Here is a 25,505-nt window from a genome sequence, read left to right on the forward strand (position 1 = left end):
AGTATTTAAATTAATAATGTGGAATAGGAAATGGTTAATATTCCTAATTTCCTATACTGCGGGTGGAGTAACTACAGTAGTTCTTTGTGGTCTGTAGAGAAGCAAAAACTTTTACTCTGTAATTAACCCAAATTAACTTCTCCTAATTTACTCATATGAAGTTAATACTTTAATGTACTATTTTTGAAGTTAAAGTCATGATTTGTAGTATGGAGTACAATAGTGTTTTTTTTTTTTTTTTACATCCAAAACCCAAGTATAACATGACAGTTAAACTTATACGGAGTACTATATAGAAATCTATGTTGTAATAGATTAGTATAGATCTTACAAAAAAGACCATATTATATATTTAAATCCCAAAAGAGGTTTGAATTTTTGTAAATGATTTAATGAGTGTAATTTCCTTGACACAAGCCCAACACATAATACAAACTCATAGCATGCCCTTTTATTTTTTTTATTTTTTTTAAGGAACATAGCATGCCCAATTAAGTGTACAGATGTTTGATGTACCTAATGTAAATGATTTTTTAAGGTAGGAAAAAAAACTAATAAATCGGCATCGCTTACAAGTCAATCTACTCCAAAATTCTTAGCTATACACTTGGCCAACTAAGCTAGTCGCAACATCTATTGTACGAATATAGGGCACTTAAAAATAAACATACGTTTTCAAAGCCCCATGGTTACAAAAAAAAAAAAAAAAAAAAAACTTCCGCAGTTCTTACAAAATTAAACTCCGCATGTTCATTTCAGATGGACATATAACAAAGGGTGACTCTGCTAGTCGCGAAGTCTACAGATTTGTGAGAGTAGCAGCTTGCATCTACCTTAATATTTTAATATGTTCAAATGCCTTGAAAGTTTTCCATCTACCTAATTCTAGCAAACAACCAGTGACTAGAAACAAAATGAAAAGTTTTTTTCTTTTTAGGCTTCACACTCTTGACAAAAGACACCATCTTCTCATCAATCCTTCCCTTAGTGAAGAAATTGGCTAGTCTTGTATCATCTTCATCCCCCTCTTGGTTCTCAAGCAATACTTTTTCAAGGGCGTGCCGCCAACATATGATGGCAGGTGTCTTCCAACAACCGCATTTTTTCACGCCTTTCAGTGGTATCTCGTACGTGAACTGAAAACAGAAGATCAAGAACAAATTTACAGTTTTGAATCATGCACCCCCCCCCCCCCAAAAAAAAAAAAAAAAAAAAAAAAAAAAAAAAAAAAAAAAAGTTTTGTATGAGCACAAATGAATCTCTCACACTCTCTTCTTTTTTTTTTGGCTTGGTATGAGCAAGACAAGATATTTGTTGCAAGAGGTGTCCCATAGCTCCTACATATGCTCATATTTCTCAATCATATATTTCAAAATTCATCCTATCCAGCACCTATTACATTTAACATAAATAAGATGAATGGTCAAGAATTTTGTGCCAAATAAAAATCCAAAAATTTGCCAAACTGAACACAAACAACTCTTTTAGCACATACCAAGAGGATATGATCTAAATCTCGGACAAATAGAAAGAAAAGTTAGCTTAAAGTTTGTATTTACAAGTTCAGGCATGAATATGCACTTCATCCAAACAGACATTAAGGAAAAGTTTGCCATCTTTCATAATACCCTTGTTGAAAATGGCAAGCAACAATGTAAATAAACAAAGTTCATAAACAATGACAATCTCTTTTGAAGCATTAGCAAGCAATTGTAGGTGTCAAATGCCAAAAAAAAATTCATCTCACACTAAGCACTAATAGAAGTCACAAGATATATAATTATGCACTAATATATCTTGAACAGAACATGCATGATTATTATGCAATTATGAGAGTTGAGCAGATTATGTTAGTGGAGTTGAGCAGAGATTATGTTACTATATGCATGATTACTAATTTACTATACATGATTCTGTTCTAGCGTTCTAGTTGCATAACTTAGCAGAGATTATTCTAGTTGCATTACTAATTTGTTCTACTAATCCCAAAATTTTCTCAATAGCATCTATTTATGAATTAAGTGTTACAAAAGGCACATTGACTAGGAATCAAATGGAAACTGCAACTACAGATCATATGATCTACAAGATAGAATGAAGTACCTTAAGCACTTTGTAAATTGGAATGAAGTCGTTATATATAAATATAGACTCTGGACGAGGTGCAAGCCACAAAAGAGCCTCGACAAAGGTGACAGGAGTACGTTTTATAAATGATGCACGGAGTGATACTATCAAATGCTTGATGCCATGGAGGGGAGGGCGAGACTTCATCCTCACTTTTTCTGGAACTATAAGATCCTTTATTGACAAACACAACTCCCTCAAATACAAATCATTAGTTTTCCAATCCAATTGACATAAAAGCAATGTGATGAAAAGACTAAAAAGAAATACAAAATGAGTTAAGGAAAGGAAGAACCATTCCTTATATTACCTCTTCCAAACCAACACAGATTGACAGTTGTTCACTATTGCCTAGCTTGGAGAGAAACTTAACGAGTCTAGCATACCACTTATCGTTCTTAATGTCAGCCTTTAGGTAAACGGGAGCCTTCTTCAACTTTTCTCATAAAACCCTCATCTAAATAAACATTCACAAGGCTAAGCTTTGTCACTGAAGGCAATTGGGTATTTGCCAAAGAAGCCGAAATCAACTCACAACCTTTCAAATTCATCGTAGTGATGAAGTTCACACTAAGCACACTCTTAGGCAAACTATACCTAGGACCATTCCTACCACCAATTTCCAAGCTTAGAGTTCTAACGCGACAACCAACAACACAATCAAGCCAATGATCTAACCGCGACTTCAACTCCAACTCATACTGAGGTATATAAAGTTTGAGCACTTCCAACTTCGAAATTGACCCAAGGGTTCTATCAAGAAAAGCATAAAATTCCTCCCTTTCCTTAACAATTGACAAATACGAAAAATGCTAGATAAAATGCTAGTTCTTGCTGCATCCCTAGTTGACAAATACGAAAGTATATGCGTTTTAATGGGTTCTGGTAAATTAGATATTCGATCTGAATTTTGAATCCTCTTCTCCATGATCTAATGCAAAATATGATAAAATGTACAAGCATTAGCAATATGATATAGAGCAGCTATACTTGATATAGAGCATTAGCATATATTAATATATAATCTTGTTGTATACAGATAATACGAAATGGGGAAATGGAAAAATTGTAGAAAATTTAAAGTTTGATAAAGAATTAGCGTTTACCTGAGAAATTGGAGCAAAGATGAATGTAAAAACCCTAGATAAAAGTGAATTGTGCTGTCTTCATTTTAACTGCTGTGCTGAGGACTTGAGGCTTCTTGTTTGGTAAGCAGAGTTTTGGAAACTTTTTAGCGAAGTACGAGTATCTTATTAAAAGAGCTGTGAGACCCAAAAAGTTCTTTGTAAGAGCTTTTTACAAATTAACTTTTTTTTTTTCTTTTGAATAGACAAATTAGCTTATTAAAAAATTAGCTTTTGGGTATTTATTAAATATAAACTACTCCGTACACTAGAAACAAGTCAACAACTAATAATAAATATCTATTTATCACACTTTTATAATAATCAAGTATTTAAAACTAACTAGTCAAAAAGGCTAATATAACCAGCTAGTCAAACCAATTAATACAATCCGCTATATTAATCAGCAAACATCTAATTACCAAAAAGGATCACAGATTACAGTACAATATTTTCGAATAATACACATCAATCAATTAACTTATACTAAAAGCGAATCTATAATAACACTTGTCACAATCTCATTAACAATTTTCCCGCCCATTTTACTTTCCGTTTTTACGCAGATTCTTTAAGGAAGTCATTTTATAGTAATTTAAAATATCTTTCTTCCAATTAAAATTCTTAACAATAATAATTCTCCATACAAACCCAATGAACTAATATATTTTTACATATAAGTAGTCTTTTATTTGGTATTATTTTTGTAAAAAAAATTAGGTAACTATTACTAAACAATATTGCTATATATTATTTTAGTCTTTGATAATACTATTAACTTTTTTTCTTCCAATTTTGTTACTTTTGCAAATATATATATATATATACACACACACACACTTTATTTTCTACTCTTAAAAGTCGTATCAATACTAACCCAGCATGTGCGGGTACTATCCTTAGAATTTTTTTACAAAAAATAAAAACTTCAAAGTCCTCTTTTTTTTTTTAAATCAAGTTTAAGTGTCACTAATCTTGACATTGACAGATTTACATATAAAATTAAAGTTATATTTATTTTTGAATTAGTATTATGAGTTTAATTTTTTTATAAAATTCTATACAATAACTCTTTATAAAATTTAATAATAATCGTGCATTTCACGGGACTTAAACTAGTAGTAACATATTTTCAAAAGTAATATGAATCAAATGGTATATGAGTAAATAAGTGGACAACTTTGGTTAAAATTCATAAACCATGAATAGCAATCTAGTCATTCAAAATACGAGGGAATAATAATGTCGATAAATGAATTATCACTCCAATAGTCCCTTCAAATATATATAATCCATATATACGTAGTAAATAAAATCTAGTATACTGGTGCGAGCACTATATACATTCACACTTAACTTTAGGTATACTCCGGTGATCGAAGCTTAGAGGGCATAACTAAGAGCAGCGTTAATGGTGAACATTTTAATAGTTCACAATGAGTGAACAAATAAGGTGGTGGCTTAATGGCAAACTCTATAATTGTTCATGATGAGTGGTCATGCGTTCGATTGCAGGAGCGAGCAGCTGGACGAAATAATTCGCTGTGGGCCCCACCAAAATTTTCCACTGATATTCATACAAAACGACGTCGTTTTGCTGTTTCATGTTGCAAAACGACGTCGTTTTGCTTATTAACGGGCAGAAAAAAAAATAGAAAGTAGCGGCTGGGAGCGCGCCACTTGGCCCAGCCGCTGCTTGACACGTGTTCATTGTTTTAAATAAATCCGTTGTAATAATACAACGGATATGTTTTATAAAATACAAATAAAAAAAAAAATTACCAACGGCTCTATTTTTTTCCCCTCGATAAATAGACACCCATATTGATATACTTTCTTCAACTTTGAAAATTCATTTTTTCTACTATTGTTTTCTCTTCAAAAATCCCCTCTATAATTACCAATATTATTATTATTTATACCAATATTAATATTATTATTGTTATTATTATTTTTAATTATTATCATTAATATTATTATTATCGTTACTATTATTTTTATTATTATCGTTATTATTATTATTATTATTATTTTTATTATTATCGTTATTATTATTATTATTATTATTATTATTATTATTATTATCGTTATTATTATTATTATTATTATTATCGTTATTATTATTTTTATTATTATTGTTATTATTATTATTATTATTATTAAATTTTTATTTTTTCCAAATATAAATTATAATTATGGATGCTAATACCAACCCCAAAACAAATAGAAAGAAGAAAAAAAAAATTTGGGTCAAAATATGATCCCGAATCAAGCCAATTTTCCTCCAATTCACCCAAATTTTTCACAAACACCCACAAATATTCCCCATATTTTTTCTGGAGTTTATCCTCAAATACCCCAGTCAAGTTTCCCAAATAATCCACCAAATTTCCCTCAAAATTTTAATTTTTCTCAAAGCAGTTCAAATTTCCCACATCCATCCATGATACCAATGGGTTACGGTGAATATGGTGCTGCATCTGGTTATTTTCCGTCACAACAACCGAATCCCAATATTTGGGAATCGAGCAATGTCTTATCTGAAGAAGATAAGGCAAATGAAGAATGCGAGGATGATGGTGAGGGAAATGAAACTCCTTCTCCCCATCAAAACTTCACTCAAATGTTACAGCAACCACTCCAATCAACTCCGGAATTTCGTGTTAGTGGTTCAAACAATAGAGGTTGGTCGCGATCAGAAACTGCGGCTCTTATATCCGGCTACATGAACACCAGCACCGACATAATTACCGGCACAAATCAAAAGAAGGGTGTATTTTGGAAGAGAGTCTTGGACGCATACGATGCTGCCAGGGAATCGAATGCAGATGAAATATCCCTACGAACTATTAGTAGTTTGAAGGGAAGGTGGATGCGAATCTCTGAAGCCGTGTTAAAGTGGTGCGGAAGCTATGATAAGGCCCGGAAGCGAAAGGGAAGTGGCTATAACGAAGATGATGTTATCCAAGAGGCCCACAAAATCCATGAGAACTCATTCGGACGATTCACCTTCTACGAGGAATGGATCCAATTAAGGAAGTGGGACAAATTCCGGTCTTTCTTGGACCAACAAACATTCAAGCCTTCGGTGGGACGTCCACATTCAACTCCACTGACGGATGAGTCTGTAGGGAGCGGAAGTAGTGGAAAGAGGACACGGGATGAGGGTGACAATTCCTCACCTACCACACCAACCAGCGTGGGTGTCGGTGATGAGAGAGTAGCTCATGCTGAAGGTATTAAAAAGGCTAGGTCGAGATTGAAGGGTAAAGCTCCATCAAGTCAAGCATTTAAGGAATTAGAAACATTTAACAGCCGATTGCAGCTACTTGGGGATTCGATGAATGTGTCAAACGAAGCAGAAATGAAGAGACTTGAAATACAGGAGCGCAAGGAGGCAAGGAAACAACGGAAAATTGAGCTAGAGCAATATAGGATCAACTGGGAGCAACTATCTCGTCTAGAACAGAAAGTAAACCGAGAACAGTGGGAAGACGAAATGATAGTAATACTTCGGAACAATATTCAACGTTTCAATAATGATGCTTAGTGTCCTTTATTTTTATTGTAGTTAAGTGTGTTCAATTCCTTTGTTGTTCTTCATTTTCAGTAGTGATAAGTTTTCAATTCCAGTTCAACCTCTTGTACTCATTTCCTTATGTTTGTACTTTATCAATTAATCAGTAAAATGGATCTTTTCCACTTTCCCATTTTCATAGCCCATGTGATATTATTCTGTTTATTCAATTATATCAATTTGTCTCTTTATATATAATTGTGTCAGTATCTTAATTTCCCCTTTGTTAGCCCATGTGAAACCCTTCTTCTCCATTCAATTTCTGTGTGGTTCTAATCCAGTGTTGGTCATAGCCCATGTGAAACCCTTCTTCTCCATTCAATTTCTGTGTGGTTGTAATTCATTGTTTGTCATAGCCCATGTGATCTTTGTCTCTTTATATTCAGTTATTTCTGAAGAAGAATTACAAATTAGTTCACTATAAATAAACACCATTCTTTCATTTTTTTTACACACAAACACATAAATCGTTTGCAGTTACTATTAGCAAACCTCACTCTATCTTACATTTCTTACGTACAAAATGAATTCAAACAGTTTAAACGAAAGCTCAACCGATTCCTCTTCATCTTCATCTAACTCGGATGATGAGGGAAGGGAGCTTAGAGTTCAACAACGTAATGAAGTGTGTCTTATGATACAACACGTAATGCATGAGTACATTCCACCAATTATTCAAGCTGCCACTCAGCAACGCCGACGCAAATCTACTGAGCCCCGAAAGGATAGGGGACGCGAAGAAGGTCATGCACGGTTATACAATGACTATTTCGCGGAAGTCCCATTTTATCCAAGTTCCTTGTTCCGGCGCCGGTTTCGAATGCGTAAACATGTGTTTGAGCGCCTTCTCAACGCAGTGACCCAACATGACCCCTGGTTTCAACAAAGGCGAGATGCGGCAGGTCGTCTTGGTTTGTCTCCACTTCAAAAGTGCACTGCGGCCGTTAGACAACTAGCTTACGGGTGTGCTTCAGACGCTTGTGATGAGTATGTCTGTATAAGTGAGGCAACTTCACGATTGGCACTCCAAAAGTTTACAGAAGGTGTCATCAACCTGTTCGATGATCAGTACCTACGCCGTCCAAACATCGCAGATATGGAAAGATTGCTACGTATTGGGGAAGAACGTGGATTTCCTGGCATGATAGGCAGCATTGATTGTATGCACTGGGAGTGGAAGAACTGTCCACACGCATGGAAGGGGCAGTATCAAGGAAGAGAAGGAGTTGCAACTCTCGTACTGGAGGCAGTTGCGGACAGAGATCTATGGATATGGCATTCGTTCTTTGGGATGCCAGGTAGCTGCAACGATATTAATGTGCTTCATCGATCCCCTGTGTTCGAAGACGTCTTAGAGGGTCGAACACCTCCTGTGAACTTCGTAGTCAATGGTCATCATTATACGAATGCGTATTATCTTACTGATGGAATCTACCCTAGATGGGCTTCTTTTGTGAAATCCATTACGAGTCCACAAACTCGTCAGGATCGTTCTTCCCCAATACGTTCTGCCTATCATGTCAGGATCGTTTACTTTTGTGAAATCCATTACGAGTACCGTACTGATCGTATTGTGGATATCGGCTTATACTTGTCTCGTAGAACAGAGATTGAGGATCAATAGACTCATTTGCAGCTAAAAAACGACTTGGTCGAACATATATGGAATAAATTTGGTAACAACGAAAACTTAGGCAACTAGGTTTACAACAAATGGTTATCCCTAAGGACATCTTACAAAACGATGTGTAGTTGTTTTTTTTTTTTAAATAAAATGTACTAGATTATAGTTGTAGAACTGTAATCACGATTTGTACCTCTTTTTTTTTTGTTAATTAAAATTAGCTGTGTTGTTGTTTAAAAAATATTAATCACAAGAATTAGTTTTTTAAAAAGCTGATAAAAAAACGCGATAATTTCTTAATTAGTAATCACGATTAAAAAATTAAATACGTCAATTAATTACATTGACATCGAGTTAATAAATTATAATTATGAATTAAATAGATTATATTTACAAAAATAAAATAAGGTGGGGTAGGGTGTATTGATGATGAACCATTGTTTAGTGTTCATTGTTAAGAGTGAATATTGTAAATGGTTTGTTGGGTTGATGTGGATGAGAGAGAAATGGTGATAGTGACCCATGAACCATTTTTTTGTGTTCACCAATAATGATGCTCTTAATTTGGAAGTCCGGATCCTCTAATTTTCTCTCTCTTTCCCAAAAAAGTTGGGATACTTTATTAGTGTAGGTAGCTTAGGTTTGGTATTATTCTCTACTTTCCTTAGAGATGATCACAAAGGATTTGGTCTTTCGAATCTGTAAGGGATAAACAAATTAGAGGAAAAAAATACTATTTAACAAAATTTTAATTACTAAAGTCTATTGGTAAATAGTGAAATAAACATTATGGATGGAGTAATTTGATATTCTTCTTTTTTTTTTTAAAAAATTTTTTGGTAGATAGGAATAATAGATTAGCTAAGAACGAATTTGAAACAAGAGCTGCCCTGCTAGCAATCGAATTTAACAAATTACAATTATCCAGTATAGCGTGAGTTTCATGTATTTCAGGCAAAATAATATCATAATAGACCAGGAGCGGGGTGTTGAAAAAAGTTTGGTTATTCAAAAGATCATTTCTAGTTTTGACTTCCTTGGCTAAAGCATCAGTTGCCCTATTCCCTCCTCTTGGTCAAAGCATAGGGTTGAGCCGGTTAGTTGGTCCAGGAGCTCCCAATTTGATATTCTTCAACCCTAAACAAATTGTGCGTTAAAATAATCATCTATAAGAATATTAATTTTAGGTCAATCATAACTAGAGTTAAGTAATACATGGCACTATGGCAGTATATATGGCACCTTGTAGAAATTCTCATAATGGTATTGGAATTTATTACAATTGATTCCTCGTATTCTTCATTGAAATACAAATTAGGTATAATAAGCTCCTGGGAATGATAACAAACTTATAAAATTAAGGTACCCTATCATTTTATATAGCTAAATAATTTTTACTAGTATAATTAAAAAGATTATATAATATGATTTGGAATTAAATTAGATTGTTGTTCATTTTTCTTTCTTTCAAAAAATAATTGAACTTGGAAATTATGATTTGCATTCAAGTGTGATTTCAGCTTTTAACAACTTTACATTGAAATTAGAGTTGGACAAAGTACACAATGAGTTCTCAATTTTGTTGATGGGAGCTAGAATCATTTTTGGAGTTTTAGATGCTGATTCTAAATTGAAGTTGTAAGTTCGTAATAAATAAAAGTTCTCGCCCATGATTAACCATTGATACAATTTTGATGATATTATAATAAATATATATATTAAGTTATTGGGCTCTATTGAGTTTGTCATTGGTTAAGAGTAGAGGGGGAGGTAAGGAAATCTTCCTACTTTCAAATATTTTATAACTATTTTGCTCGAATTTATGACCTCAAGGTCATAAGATGAGATCTCCACCGACTACCCCGTCATTTGATACAACCGAAGCCTTAAAAATAGAAATATGTGAACGAAGCCCACAGCTGCACCGGTGTAGGAGTTAAAAACAGGCCACATTAAACTTGGATTACGCAAAATTCTCACCCGCTACTCCTCCATTTCGCCCATGTCCTGCTAATCTGCATGTTGCATGCACCTTGTCTTCTCTCTCTTTCCAACTCCACGTGTCCCATCCCCCTCTCATACGCGTGTCCCCTTTTTACATCTCATCACCGCCCCTTCTTTCTGTCTCCTACCCTCGCCTCCAAAATTAAATACTCTCAAACAATTTCATCATCTTCATTTTCATCTCATCATCCAAAAACCCTAGCTAAAACCTTGCATAATTCTCTACAAATTACAAACTTAACTTTATTATTTACTGTTTTTAATCATGTGATTTCAGTCAATTTCAGGTACTTTTCTTAGCTGCAGTTATCATTTCAATATTGTATGCTTAATTTGCCCATAATTTCAATTTATATTATTGGTATGTTTGTTCTTAATTAGAAAAATAATTAATTTACGGGATTATCTGATGCATTTTGTTTGAATTTCTGCTGATTTATTGCGCAATTTTGATCATACTTTAGTAGCTTAGTTAGTGAGATATGCTATTGTGATAATTTATCCTAATGCTTTTCGATTGACTGCATTTAATTTTAAAAGTACTGTATGATTCTATGTTTTAAGGAATTTTAGTACATTAAGAAGTTATTTGTTACTGTTGTTATCCTTGTGTTGGTATTCTCAAGTATATGGAATGAGAAAAGTAAATTCAGAGTGCAGATCGATGCGAGTGATTAGCAAAATTCAATTGAATACGAGTTGAGTTCACAGGTGTACCAGATTGTTTTAGTATATTTGACCAAGACATAGTACAAATTCTATGAGTATTGAGTGACACATAAGGATAATGTCAGTACATTTAATTTGGTTTTACAAAGTTAAGTTGTTTGATTAGTATAACATTGATAGTATTATTCAATTCGTCAGTTTGATTTGATCGAAACTGTATTCAAAACTGTAGTAGAACATACGAAGTATTACTCGTTATTGCAACGTGTAAATTGGCAAACATAGTCAAGATACTAACTGGCATGGACTCACCCCAAAATATGTTATAGTTGTCCAATGTGCTCTTTGCCAAAAACTCACTATAGTAGATTTTATTGATATACCGCCATTCTTTGCTGGTCAGGGTCTTACTAGATGGAGGAAATCGAAGAAATAGATCCTGGTGATGAAGAGGAGTATTGGAAGGTGCAAGATTACAAAAATTACTCAAAATCATATGAAAGCAATAGCAAGTTAAGCCGGATATGGAGAGGAGGGGTAAATCTGGGGAAGAAAATGGTGGTAACAGGTGTCGTGGTCTCATCTGCCTCCTTTGTTCTTCCTCCTCTTGTAGTTTTATCTGCCATAGGGGTTGCCTTTTCTGTTCCTGCTGGTGTTGTGATTGTCTCGTATGCATGTGGTGAGAAGCTTTTGAACACTTTGCTGCCAATGCCTTTGGCACTTCCTTATGAAGGAAATGGGCCAATGTATAGTGATGAGTCAGGAAAGTACATTGTTTACGAAGATGATGTTGACAAAGGGTATGAAGGGGATGAGGACATTCAGTTGGAAGAAGACCTTAGAAAGGGGATGGAAATGAGGATTGAATTGGCTGAGGAAAATAATAAAGAAACTGTTGATCATGATCAAACATCTGCCAACGAGGATGAACTAGATAAAATGTCATCAAAAGTGAGTGAGATTGTTGAAGAATGGGGGTATGAGGAAGATCTTGGGGAGTACAATGAGGATGAGGAGCAACCTTTAAATTCAGAAATGATTCCTGATATACTAAAAGGGATCGAAGAGGCAGAAAATGAGATTTCTTTAATAAAGAAAGAAGAGGGTGAGATGCCAAAAGATTCATTGAAGGGAATTGTAGTGGAGGCTCAATTAGGTTCGGAGAATGAGAACAATGTTGAAGAAGTAACAGAAGACATGGCCTTTGTAGGTGAGGAGGATGAGAGTAGTGTTGATCAAATGAGGGGGTATAAGTCTCTTGGGGAGTACATAGAGGATGAGGAACCTTCAGATTCAGAAATAATAGCTGAGTTACTAGAAGGGATCCATGAGGAGGAGAATGAGATATCTTTTATGGAGAAGGAAGAATATGAAATCCCAAGGGCAGTTTTAGAAGCTCAAGTAGGCAGGGAGGGTGAGAATGATTCTGAACACGTAATGGAAGACATGGCCTTTGCATCACCAAGAAACATAGAAGATTACAAGGGAAATTCGACTGGCATAGAAGAGGATGAGTTACATAGGGATGTGTCAGGATTGATTAAAGAAATGAGTGATGAAAGCACAGAGGAAACACGTGGAGAAAATGAGGAAATTGAAAGAGCTCTCATAAAGGATATGTCTCAAGTAAAGGGAAACACGAACCTCACTATCCTTTCCAAGGAGGTCAAAGAGGTAGAGAATGAGATTTATTTATTGGAGAAGGAGAGTGATATGCCAAGAGATTCGTTATTGGCAGTTGTAATAGAGGCTCATGTGTCTGAGGAGAATGATAACAATGTTGAACAAGTAACACTAGACATCGGGGAGAGTGAGAACAATCTTGAACAAGTCAGGGGTTATGAGGAAGATGTTAGGGAGAAAATGGAGGATGAGGTAGAAAATGAGATACTAGCAGGGATCAAATGGGCCGAGAATGAAATTTCTTCAATGGAGAAGGACGAGGGTGGGATACTAGCTAATTCATTAAGAGCAGTTGTACTAGAGGCTCAGGTTAGTGGGGAGAATGAGAACAATATTGAACAAGTAACTGAAGGCGTGGCCTTTATCATACCAACAATAGAGGTAGAAAAGGAGAATAGGTGCAGTGGAAATGATGCTGGTTTAGCAGAGGGCGAACTAAGAAGGGAGACAACGGGGTTAATTGAAAAGATGAGGGATGAGGGTAAAAATGACTGGAAAAGAAATGACAGTTCAAAAGAGAAAGCACTAGAAGAAAATGAGAAATCTGAAAAAGGATTCTTAAAAGGTGTGTCTGATAAGTTGGGAAACAAGGACATTACTGTCATTCTTGAGGAACCTAAGCCAATCATCGATGACAAGGGAAAGATACAAGGCCGCAAAAATGATGCAAATTTAAACAATACAAGTATTGAAGCTGATGAGAGTGGATTATTGTATAAAGAGTCAAGAACCATTGTAGAAAATTGGCTAGTGGTAAATGTGAAGGATGATGAAAATGGTACTGCCACCGAGGTTCATCAAGGGATCAGCTTGGTTAATCTAGAAACTTCTGTGCTTTCCAATAACGACAGAGAAATGGCCGGTGAAAGTGGGTTTCCTCGGTCAGACAATGGAACTGAGGAACCTGATCAATTTGCAGATTCATTTGACACAATGCCTGAAGGTAGTCACTGGTTTTATTATAATAAATTCAAGTGTCAAAGTTGTTAATTATGTTTGGTTTTCAAGTTGTGAGAATTCTGGGATTGAATTTGTTTTATGGCTGTGCAGGGGATGATGTATCTTTAACTGTTGATTATCGTGAGGTTGTGATTGAATCACTCCCTGTGTCTGAAACTACAGAAACTGCACCGGATCAAGGAATTGCTTCTTCTGATAAGGTTACAACTTTTCGCTATCTGTATTTAGATTTTATGAAAATGGCTTTACGTTAGTATGAATATGAGCAATGCTTTTGTCTTTTAAAAAAAGATTATGTCATGAGCATAATTTGAAACTTCTTTTTCTCTGCTGGACTGTAAATTGCTTTGTTTGGCAGTGCTTGAGCCATAATTTATTTCTTTCTGAACTCATGGAGGATGTTAAACACCTTAGGTTCAATTTTTGCTTTTTGATTCAATCGTATGTGTGATTATTCTCCTACATTGGAACTTAGGAAGAACCATTATGTGATGTTAGACTATTAGCTGCACGTAAAAGTTGCATATTACCCTGTGAAATTGATAGACAATGTACTTGGGAAAATGGTGCTATTTCTTTACTTAATTACCTTTTCAAGGAATCAAGGCATTCTCCACATTTTTATAGTGATTTATTTTATTTTTTATTTTTGTTTTCTTAAATTTTTTTTATCACACTAGTGAAAGTTTTACAAGTACATATTAACATGTGTATATCCATATAGGCGAGGAAGCATCTAGTATTTCTGTTTAGAATTTGTACAGTCTTACACCTTTGACCCAGGTAGATGGATTATGGTCCATTGTAGCTTGTGTATAACAAACCAAATTGTATGAACTAAATAATACTAGATACCTTGCTGCATAGAGTCCTGAATTGCTTGCAGACTAGGATCTTGCCTGGAGCCTGCATTGCCATTTATCTGAGCAAGCCACCATAATTCTTGGACTTTTTGCAGGTAAAATTGGACGAGGAGAAGATATGGGAGCAAATCAATGCAATGCGAACCATTGTGGGTTACAAGAACACTCCTCACTTTTCATGTGCAGAGGAGCTAAAGGCGCTTTATGTGTTTACAGGGGTCGAGCCACCAGCCACATGCAAGGGCCCTGCCGATCTAGCAGATATCAACGAAAATCTCCACTTTTTAATGTCTATAGTTGGCGTCAAGTAGATTGTTTTACTTAATTAGGTAGTTGAACATTTTCCCTTTTGGATTTGTATATTTGTTCTCGACAAATTTGGAATATTCTTGTGCTTATAGTTAGTGTAGTTGGTTTGTTGTGAGATAACAAAATGTAGCAGGTTGCTTGCTTAATGTTTTTATTGAAAGAATGGACGAAAATTCATCACATCACATTGTTAAGGTGCAAGTGCATGTGTATTGTCAGCTAAAAAATGAACTATAGAGCAACTTCAAAGTGAAAGTATATTAGCATGTTATTATTATCTGCTGATATATTGGCTTTCGGTTGCTTAAACTTCCCAAAGTTTACTGGCTTAAGAAATAAGCTGTCACTTGTGTGTTCATTTTGTAAAAAAAGAAAGATGTTATGAATGTTTCATTGAGTGTCACATGAAATTCAGGATACTTTAATGATGGTACCACTTGGGCTTTGTTCGATGAGGTTACTTCATGTCTTCATTTAATAATGTTACCACTCAACAATGGTAATGTAGTGTATGCCATTATCTAAATAATGGTATAATATGTTACAATTAACATGTTGATTGTTGAAAGCAAATAAATTAAAATATACTGTCTAAATGCCCTTCAATTTAATTTTTCATTAAACCTTTTTATTGAATATAAATGTTATGCAAAATACATTGACTAGAACACTAGATGTGTTGAGCTATGCTAGTAATACTATGTATGTACTTTAGAAATTTTATACGTAGTACTCCGTATTCTATAAAAGGCACGATGAAACAATCTAACGAAATGTCACACATTAACATTAAATAATAGCTCGATCTTAAATTTTAATAATTATCTCACATTTTCTTTTTGGGTAAGTTTTATACCTTAATTTTTAAGTGTACCCACTTGCTTTATCAGTCTCTCTTAGGGATGGCAGTGGGCCGGGTTAAATGGGAGACCCGCCCCATCCCCGCCCAAGTGGGGCGGGGATGGAGGAGGTTTGGCGGGTGATGGGGCGGGGATGGGTATAAAATGTGTACCCGCCATGGGTGATGGGGCGGGTATGGATTTTAGAGTAGATCCGCCCCATATCCGCTCCGTACCCATCTTATACCGGCACCATATTTCTTTTAGAAAAATTTAGAATTTATAAAACTTGAAACCCTCTAAGACCCAATAAGCTTGAATAATGAAAGTCCCAATTTTCTTAACCTAATTTGATATAATTGTCAATAATGTGATACAATAGAGCATCATGGCAATGGGTTTGGGATGATTTTGGGGCGGGTATGAGGTGGGTGATGGGGCGAAGATGGATCCTATCTTGTACCTGGTGGGGCGGGTATGGATGTGGATACTGTACCTGCCACGGGTGGTGGGGCGGGGATGGGTATAAGATTTTTAGGCGGATATGGATATGGAGGTACCATCATCCGCATCCGACCCGCCCCATTGCCATCCCTAGTCTCTCTTAGTCTCTCTCATCTCCTTAATATGTGTGTCTAAATTAAACGTGTCAACTACATAGAAATATAGGAAGTAAAACCCAAAATTGATACGGTATGGAGTATGTTATTAAAAAATAAATCCAATTGGCCAAAAAAAATCCAATAACAATAAAATAATTAAAATGTCGGTGAGATAATAATAAGAGCACCCTTAACCATGAATGGAAAAAACTATTTGCTTTACTGTTCACACAAAATAATTTTAAAAAAACTAAAGGCTGATGAAAGTGCAATGAACAAATACAAATGGTTTGGAAAAGCGAACGGTTCATCAAAAATTATTTGTCTGACAAAGAGTTGCTTTTGCACCAAAAAGGCACGTGAAAACTAGTAGAAATTTTTTTTAAAAAAAAAATCAAAAAGGGGAATTTGTGAGATTGTGCCACTTGTCACTAGTATGAGAAATAATTGTAACATTACAATTTTTGTAATGTTAATAACTTTTAACACATAATTTTTTTTATTTACCAACGGTCATAATTTTCCATTCTCTATAAATAGACACTCATATTGATATAGTTTCGACAACCTCAAAAACTACATCTTTTTAAACCATAGTTTGTATCTTAATATGATTTCTTCACAAAACTAGCCAAAAAATTACAAATTATGGATCCAAACATTCCTAATTATGCTTTTAATAATCCAAAACCTCAAACAAAGTGTACATCCAAAAAAAATCCACAACAAAATCCACCAAATTATAGAATAAACCAAGAAAATTGGGTTCAAAACCCCCTAATCACCCACAAAATTCTCCACAAGTAATCTCTCAAAGTTTCACAATAAATTACATATTAAATGAGATTAATATATTGTTAATTATGTATGTATTTTAATTTTTACTCCCTCCGTCCCAAAAAGAACGACCCATTTGGCCAAAATTTTGTCCCAAAAAGAATTACCCATTTGCATTAAAACACCACCAATTTGCAACAATATTTGTGCAAAATTAGCTTCCCCATATAAAAATTTGATTTTCCATGTTATTTTATTACTTTCTCTCTCTATTTTTTTACAAGCCCCATATAAATTTATCTTTCCAATATACTTTTACTTCTTTTTACTTAACGTCCTTAATACCCGCGTAATCAACCCAAATGAGTCGTTGTTTTTGGGACGGAGGGAGTAGTAAAAAGATAAATTGAGGTGAGGTAGGTGAATAGCATGAACAATTTTTTATTGGTTCATGGTTAAGAGGAGGATGTTGGAAATTATTTGTATGATTTATGTGTATGAAAGAGAAAGTATTTATTTATGTGAATAGTAACATGAATAAGTTTTTATATGTTCATGAATAAGGTGCTCTAAGAAGAAAAAAAAAGTTATCCTTCGCGATTGACGAGAGAGAGAGACATGAGTCAGAGATGATGATCTTAAAGAATGGAATGAAGGAGCGCGTCAATCACGTCACACCTTCATTTTCATTTTCAATTTCAATTTCAATTTCCAGATCTCCTCTTCTCCCTCATTTTCCCCTTTCTCTCTCTTCCCTCCTATCTTCCACGCCATAGGAGAGAGAAAACCTTAATTTTTTTCCTTTTTTTGAAAAATTAAAAAATAAGAAAGGTGTGTAACGATAAAAGAGGGGGTTATAAGTTACATGAATGACAATAACTCCGCCATCTTTGCTCTCCCTCACAATCGACTCTGCTCTTCTCCATCTCTCTTCTTTTTCTGATCTTTCTCATATTCCTGATCACATTCTCATCGATCTTTTTCGGGTTTGTCTTCTTTCTCTCTCCTTTTCTTTTTCGATTTCTGTTTCTGATTTATTGAATGATTAGTTTTTTGGATTAGGTTTTTTTTGGCTTTTGTTTGTGTTTATTAGGTTTGATTTTTGATTTCTTATGTTTTTGAACTTGTTTGATTTTGATTTGTTGTTTTGTTGATCAGTTTGTAAGTTTGCTGGAATTGGATTTATTGTTTACTGGTTTGTTTTGATTATTTGATGTTTTGGTTGAATGTGGTTGATGAAGACATAAATTAATTGATTTCTAAGCCATTAGGGTTAATGTAGCACAAATGTATGCTTCGTTTGTTTAATTTAATATCGTATTGGATATTTGATTGTTGCTTTTTTGAAAGTAATTGTGTTTAATTTTTAGCTCTTGAATTGATTAAGACCTAAATTAAATGATTTCTAGGCTAATTGGGGTTAATGTTAGGTTACTGTGGTTGTCGCTGTATGTATTTGTATTGGTGACTTGGATGGTTCCGGGCGGCGGTGTATGTTTTATTGAGTATACTCAGAAAAGGTATCCTCTTCCAATTATAGATTATTTTAGGGTGTTAGGCTTGTAGTTTTGGAGAAAGGTTCGAACTTAGAAGAGGTGGTTTTTTGTAAGTGACTTTGGGGTTATCTGATTGGATTGGTATTGTGAATGGTTGTGCTGGTTTGTGTTTTACGGTGATATTACCTCAATTGGAATTTTGGTGGCCAGAATCTACAAACTGTAGATTGGCTTCCGGTTGTTGTGTTGTTTAATTAAGTTTAATCTGCTGAAATATAGAGGTTGAAACAGGATCCCTTTGTAATTATGGGTTATGGCATACATGTGCTATAATTCACTAATTTATAATTGTCATTTCGGCTTCAAAAAATTATAATATAATAACCCCTGCTAGTATGATGTGTGAAATTCTACTTGATCTAGCTGTATAATAGATTACCGTATTTGTTTGGCTTGGTAAATCTTCTATGGTTTAGATGATTAAATAGCTGTTATTCTTACAAAATTTTGTGTTTGGCAGCGAACATTGAAAGCTGGAAAATTGAATGAGAGGATTCTTAATTTGTTCATAGCTTCCGGCGACGACAAACTTCTTTCCTTTATCAAGGAGCTCAACATCAGGCCAGTATATACTCCAGTTCTTCCCACTCGTAAGTCCTGGACTCCTGGGTCTTGGCCTATTGTTGATTCATTGTATCATAGGTTGAATGTGTTTTATTCTGATATATACCATTTTTTGCTTTCAGCGTGTGGCGGATACATCTTATGATCTTCTTTGATATCCATAGTTAATTGTTGGTGGACTATAATTGTGTTTTTGTAATACTCCATACTTTGTTCAAACACCCAAAAATGGCAACTCAGTTCAGCATTAAGGATGATGATGTAGATATTGTGATTGGTGCTCTACAGTCTGATCTCACGTCTTTTATGAATGCATGGAAACCCATATTCTCTCGGTTTCACTTGATTATAGTCAAAGACCCTGAATTGAAGGAAGATCTGAAGATTCCAGATGGATTTGATGTCAAGATATATACAAAAGCAGACATGGACAAGACTGCTGGAGCGTCACTGACTTCCCAGCTTTTCTCTGGCTATTCATGTCGCTACTTTGGCTATCTTGTCTCCAATAAGAAATATGTTATCTCGATTGATGATGATTGCATCCCAGCCAAGGATGATAAAGGATTCCAAGTGGATGCTGTTGCCCAGCATCTTTTTAACCTTGCAGTCCCTGCCACCCCTCTCTTCTTCAATACACTTTATGACCCATTTTGCAAGGGAGCTGACTTTGTTCGTGGATACCCATTTAGTATGCGAGAAGGGGTGCCTTGTGCTCTCTCGTGTGGCCTCTGGCTCAATTTAGCAGACTTGGATGCTCCAACACAAGCCCTCAAGCCTGAGCAGAGGAACACTAGATATGTGGATGCTGTTCTTACTGTTCCGGCAAAGGCATTGATGCCGCTTAGTGGAATCAACATAGGGTTCAACCGTGAGTTGCTGGGTCCTGCTTTGTTCCCCGGTTTGAAGCTGACAAAGGAAGGAAAGTTAAGATGGGAAACCATGGAAGATGTATTTTCTGGTATGTGTGTTAAGGTTGTGTGTGACCACTTGAAGTTTGGGGTGAAAACTGGTCTGCCTTATGTCTGGAGAGAGGAAAGGGGTGATGCAGTTCAGAGCTTAAAGAAAGATTGGGAGGGTATGAAGCTGATGGAGGATGCAGTTCCTTTCTTCGAGTCTATCAAATTGCCTGCTGAAGCAGTTAAAGCTGTGGATTGTTTATTGGAGGTAGCAAAACTGGTCAAGGAAAGGTTTGCGGCTGAAAAGAATTCTGTATTTATTCAAGCTGCTGATGCCATGACCGAGTGGGTTAAGCTATGGAAGAAGGTTGTACCAGCCTCCAATTAGATATTTGGAAGGGCAGATGACGTAGAATTCACTGTTAATTAAGTCATATACAGTAGTTATTGGGAACCTGAATTGGCGATGTTTTACTTGCTAAGGTGGCTATGCTTGTTCACTTACAGCCTTGTTTTCAAAATCGTGTTGATTACAGATATTTCCGTACTATGTTAATTGTTGATTAGGGATATTGCCCGTTGTTGGAATATAACTTCTGTGACTTATTTACATGATTACTTTAGTCATCTATCTAATTCCTTGGCTTAAAAACCTACAAAAATTTCTTCTTGTTGTCCAACCCAATTTCTGTCCAATTTAGACTGATCTTGTGTCTTAAGAGAAGAAATTTTGAATTTTGCTGCATTGGTGATTGTTATTGCTTTTGTAGTTCTTGATGTGCAATAATTATACCGCGACAATTGAGTGGTATACTGGTATTATCACTCATTCACTCTCAAATGCTCAAGATCTAGGATTGAACACTGTTTAAATTAGTGCTCCATTTTGAGAATCAACATCAAAATTAGCCTCCTTAAATTGATGTTGAACATTCGTTTCTTTGATTAACAGCAAAATTTTGTCTAGTTTGTTGCCTCAAGATCTAGTGGCAAGTTTCCTTAGCTTCTTCCTCTCCCATATCATGAGGATGCATTTTTGGAATCTGATTGAGGAAATATAATAGCAATGAGTTAGGCTTGGATTCGTACTCAATACTCCGTATTACATAAGAAATTTATGCTAAAAGACATTAACCTTGTTGTGGGTAAAAATACCCCGTATACATGGACCAATCCCATAGTGACACATGGCCCAGTTATAGGACGACACATGTCACCACGGGAAGATGCCACGTAATTCAGAGCCCTTAAAGCCGCAGGTCAATCTCGTCGCGACACGTGGCCCAGTCAGAGGGTGACACGTGTCGTCACGAGAAGATGCCATGTGTTAAGGACATTTGTTCCCTTAACAATCAACATGCCAGAAAACCCTAGCAACGTCAGGGCCCAAATCCCGAGAGATAACAATGGAAGCCGCAAAACGGCGCCCCCAGAGTAGCACGTGGCATCCGCTGATTGCACAGCCAATCACGTCACGCAAATCTAGGGTATAAACCGTAGAGAAGGGCACAAGTCCCACCCCTATAAATACCCCAATCATTTATGATGGGAGGGGGATTCAGACAATTGAAAATAACAGAGCATTAAATAGCTTCAACTTCTCTCTACTTTCTCTCTATAGCCTTTTCCGTTCTGATCACTGACTTGATCGTCGGAGGCGAATATTCCGTTGATCGGAATATTCGTTGTTTTGCAGGTGGGACCAACTCATTGCTAGAAGAGCGTGACCAGTATCCCAGGAAATCCAAAAAACACCCGAAACATTTGGCGCCGTCTGTGGGGATACTCGTACGTTATGGCGATAGATGGTCAGACACCTAATCCAGGCGAGGATGGACATGTAGAGGATTTAATCCCTACGATCCGTACTAGTGATCCTCTGATAGCCACATTTGAAGAAGCTGATGACCCTCCTGTTACCGCTGCCTCTCTTAAGGCCGCGCTCAAAAAACTCAGAAAAGAAATTGAAAATGGAGCCTCTACCTCTAGGCAGCCGCCCAGGAGAGAGGAACAGAGGGCTCCAAAGAAGACACACAGCAAAGCGGTCCATGCAACGGACGCTGGAAACACTCCCTTTCGAAGGCCGACTGGAAGGTCCCCGAGAGTACCGCGGACTAATTTCTCTGACTTATTGGCGAAAACGCAGTCGGCTGGGGGGAGGGGTAGGCAGCCTCGAAGAGAGGAGCCTGAGCCGTCCAGACGATGGATGGACGCAAGAGATTACCATCGGCATAAGCAGCAGGAGCGCGCCGCCTACTCGGACACGGCCTCAACCCCAACTATGCCAGATGATTTTTCACATCATTCTCTTTCCTAGCATACCAACACGGCCATCACCAGCGGAAGTCAGGCGGTCCGCACCCCAACTCCTATTCCAGTCTTTCATGCCCCAACTCCCATTATAGCCCAATCACTGCAATATCCGCCTCCTCAGGGGTTCAATGGCTTGATGCAGCCGAACCCCCAGGCATATGGACAATATGGACCATACGGGCAGGTGTACGGACAGGCTCCCTATCTGGCTGGACCGTCCGTGCAACCGCAACCCATCGATTGGCAGATGCGCCTACTTACTCTGGGAGATAAGCCGCCCCCGTTTTCGCAAGATATCTTAAATGCCTCTCAGCCACCAAAGGTGAAGAGTGTACTTGTGGGAGCCTATGATGGCACGGGCAACCCAGAAGAGCACATCACCTCGTACAGGAACCTGATGTACTTGCAAAGCGTAGATGATACTACTTGGTGCAAATGTTTCCCGGCCACTCTGAAAGGTGTGGCGCAGGATTGGTTCAACAGTTTGCCGGCCGGATGTATCAATTGTTTTACTACTCTTAGTTTGCTGTTCGTGGGAAATTTTTCATACAATATACCGCCTCGAAAGACTAGTCTTAACTTGGCGACAATCGTCCAAGGAAAAACTGAGGGCTTACGCTCATACGTCCAGCGATTTAACCAAGAAAAAGCCCAAATTCATAATCTGCCGGATGAAATGGCTTACTCTGAATTTCTCCGGGGATTAAGGCACAATGGTTTTAAATTTGACTTGGTAAGGAAAAAGATTCGGACATACGCAGGTGTTCTGCGGGAAGCCGAAGCTTACATTGAGGCGACAGACTTTTGTTCGCTCACAAATTAAAAACAGAAGCGCCGGCCAAGGGGGCTGAGAAAAAATCTCCTCAGCAAGACTCGGCCGGCCAAAAGAAAGAAGGAAAGAAGAGAAAGGAAGTCTGGGTGGCTGACGCCCAGTCACAGAAGTCCAAGAAGGTCAAGGCGTACGAGCCCCAGTTTGAATTCAACAAGGATTGTTATTCTATCTTGATGGAAATCAAGGATAAGTTTGAGTTTGAGAAGCCACAGCCGCTGAGAGGCCCGGCTCAGTATAGGAACAAGAACAAGTATTGTCATTACCACAAGGACATGGGACATGACACAAATGATTGTATCAACTTGAAGAGACTGCTGGACAAGTTAGCCGAGAAGGGCATGCTGAATTCATATGTGATGAAGTCCAAATTCACTTACACACGGACAAACAACACGTTCGAGCAAAGACAGAAGAATGATAAGAACAAATATAAAGAAGATGATGGCAACATCACTGATTCAGGCTTTGTGGCCATGATATCAGGAGGATTTGCTTCAGGCGGCCCTACTATGAGGGGGATCAAGCAGGACGCCCACAACTTGGGTAAAGTAATGCAAATGGTTTCTGTGAAGGCCGAACCTTTCCCCGAAGTAGTCATCAGTGAAGCTGATCGGGGGGAGGTCAAAGCCTTGCACAATGATCCCATGGTATTCATTATGAAGATAGCCAACTTGAAAGTCGGACGAATATTAATTGACACGGGTAGCTCGGCTGATATCATCAGCCTGGCCGCCTTGAAAAATCTAAGCTTCCCAGAGGATGCTCTCCAGGACATCACTCACCTGTTGGTTAGATTTGGGGGGAATGTCATCCACCCAGTGGGACGGATTGACTTACCTGTCCGATTCGGGCAAAAAGGGGAAGGAAGAGATATGGTTGTCCGCTTCTTGGTTGTGAAAGAACTGACTGGATATAATGTCATACTCGGACGTCCTACACTGAATGCAGCAAAAGCAGTCATTGTGCCTCACCTAATGCTGCTAAAGTTTGAGAGGACGGACGGGAAAATAGGCACGATCCAAGGAAGTCAGAAGATGGCAAAAGAATGTAATCAGTTGGCAGTTAAGCCTATAACGCGCGGACCAAAATCGTCCGAGCCAAAAGAAGAAGAAACCTCACTCCCAACACAGCAGGTCGGCCAGAAGCGTAAGGCGGCCAAGATAGAGCAAGCATAGCAGCTAATGACTGTCGGTCGGCCGGACGAGTTACGACCACAGCCGGCCGGCAGTCACCAAGATATAGTACTCGACCCCGATCAACCAAGTCGGATGGTTAGTGTAGGCACCATAGCTGTGGGAGTGCTTGGGGATGAGTTAATTCAATTGTTGAGAGAGTTCAAAGATGTATTTGCATTTGATGTTGGCGAGATGTCAGGCATAAGCCCTAACCTGGCCGTGCACAAATTGGTTGTAAACCCGGCCGTTAAACCCGTCCGCCAGAAGAAAAGGAATCATGGAGAGGAGAGGAATCAGGCGGCCGCAGCAGAGTTCAAGAAGCTTCTGGACGCCGGTTTCATTCGGCAATGTTATTACCCAGAATGGGTGACCAATGTGGTCCTTGTGAAGAAGCCGAATGGAACTTGGAGAATGTGTGTGGATTACACCGATCTAAACAAGGCATGCCCTAAGGATAGCTTTCCCCTGCCCAAAATCGACCGCCTGGTTGATTCGACGGCCGGGCATGCCCTGATGAGTTTTATGGACGCATACTCTGGATTCCATCAAATTCCATTATGGGAAGAAGACCAGGAGAAAACAGCGTTCGTGACTGAGCAGGGGTTATATTGTTACAAAGTTATGCCATTCGGCCTTAAGAATGCCCCAGCTACCTTTCAACGACTTGTTAATACAGTCTTCAGAGATCAGCTCGGCCGGAATATGGAGGCGTACATTGATGACATGATTGCCAAATCAAAAGAGCCGGCCGATCATTTGAAGGATCTACGAGAAACTTTCACCGAACTCAGGCGGCATAAGATGATGCTAAATCCAAAGAAATGTGTCTTTGGTGTTGAGTCCGGTAAATTTCTCGGATTTTTAATTGATCAACGTGGAATTGAGGCCAACCCTGAAAAAATCCAAGCTGTCATGGACATGAAGTCACCAAGGACAATTAAAGAAGTCCAAAGATTAACCGGCTGTTTAGCAGCACTTGGTAGATTTATGTCAAGATCAGGGGACAAA

General features: G+C 37.3%; 5 protein-coding genes and 1 long non-coding RNA gene across 8 annotated transcripts; 5 read left to right on the forward strand and 1 right to left on the reverse strand.

Annotated features, from left to right (window-relative positions):
• Positions 1–513: 513 nt before the first annotated feature.
• LOC110701154 lies at positions 514–3,447 on the reverse strand. 2 transcript variants are annotated; one of them, XR_002507323.1, is made up of 4 exons: positions 3,234–3,447; positions 2,104–3,058; positions 1,267–1,392; positions 514–1,136 (listed from the first exon to the last, which is right to left on the reverse strand). It is a non-coding gene; the product is annotated as an uncharacterized LOC110701154 (long non-coding RNA). The 2 variants fall into 2 exon arrangements; XR_002507324.1 differs by lacking the exon at positions 1,267–1,392.
• A 2,256-nt stretch (positions 3,448–5,703) lies between these two features.
• Positions 5,704–6,801, forward strand: LOC110701440 (glutathione S-transferase T3-like). The gene has a single exon (XM_021879095.1). It carries the CDS (start codon positions 5,704–5,706, stop codon positions 6,799–6,801), a length of 1,098 nt encoding a protein of 365 aa, XP_021734787.1.
• A 550-nt stretch (positions 6,802–7,351) lies between these two features.
• LOC110701441 lies at positions 7,352–8,452 on the forward strand. The gene has a single exon (XM_021879096.1). It carries the CDS (start codon positions 7,352–7,354, stop codon positions 8,450–8,452), a length of 1,101 nt encoding a protein of 366 aa, XP_021734788.1.
• A 1,957-nt stretch (positions 8,453–10,409) lies between these two features.
• Positions 10,410–15,125, forward strand: LOC110701148 (midasin-like). The gene is made up of 4 exons (XM_021878736.1): positions 10,410–10,743; positions 11,529–13,751; positions 13,859–13,968; positions 14,727–15,125. The coding sequence occupies exons 2-4, from the start codon at positions 11,540–11,542 to the stop codon at positions 14,940–14,942; spliced, it is 2,538 nt and encodes an 845-aa protein (XP_021734428.1). The 5' UTR covers positions 10,410–10,743; positions 11,529–11,539; the 3' UTR covers positions 14,943–15,125.
• Positions 15,126–17,711: 2,586 nt separating this feature from the next.
• Positions 17,712–20,824, forward strand: LOC110701155 (probable UDP-arabinopyranose mutase 5). 2 transcript variants are annotated; one of them, XM_021878743.1, is made up of 3 exons: positions 17,712–18,144; positions 19,175–19,308; positions 19,524–20,824. In XM_021878743.1, exons 1-3 carry the CDS (start codon positions 18,028–18,030, stop codon positions 20,563–20,565), a joined length of 1,293 nt encoding a protein of 430 aa, XP_021734435.1. In that variant the 5' UTR covers positions 17,712–18,027; the 3' UTR covers positions 20,566–20,824. The 2 variants fall into 2 exon arrangements, with proteins under 2 accessions (XP_021734435.1, XP_021734434.1); XM_021878742.1 differs by lacking the exon at positions 17,712–18,144 and having other exon boundaries at positions 19,180–19,304; positions 19,401–20,824.
• Positions 20,825–21,972: 1,148 nt separating this feature from the next.
• Positions 21,973–24,497, forward strand: LOC110701442. Its single transcript, XM_021879097.1, has 3 exons — positions 21,973–22,221; positions 22,495–23,206; positions 23,320–24,497. The coding sequence occupies exons 1-3, from the start codon at positions 21,973–21,975 to the stop codon at positions 24,495–24,497; spliced, it is 2,139 nt and encodes a 712-aa protein (XP_021734789.1).
• The last annotated feature ends 1,008 nt before the right edge of the window (positions 24,498–25,505 follow it).

Source organism: Chenopodium quinoa, unplaced genomic scaffold, assembly GCF_001683475.1.
Source record: "Chenopodium quinoa cultivar QQ74 unplaced genomic scaffold, ASM168347v1, whole genome shotgun sequence".
Lineage (NCBI taxonomy): Eukaryota > Viridiplantae > Streptophyta > Magnoliopsida > Caryophyllales > Amaranthaceae > Chenopodium > Chenopodium quinoa.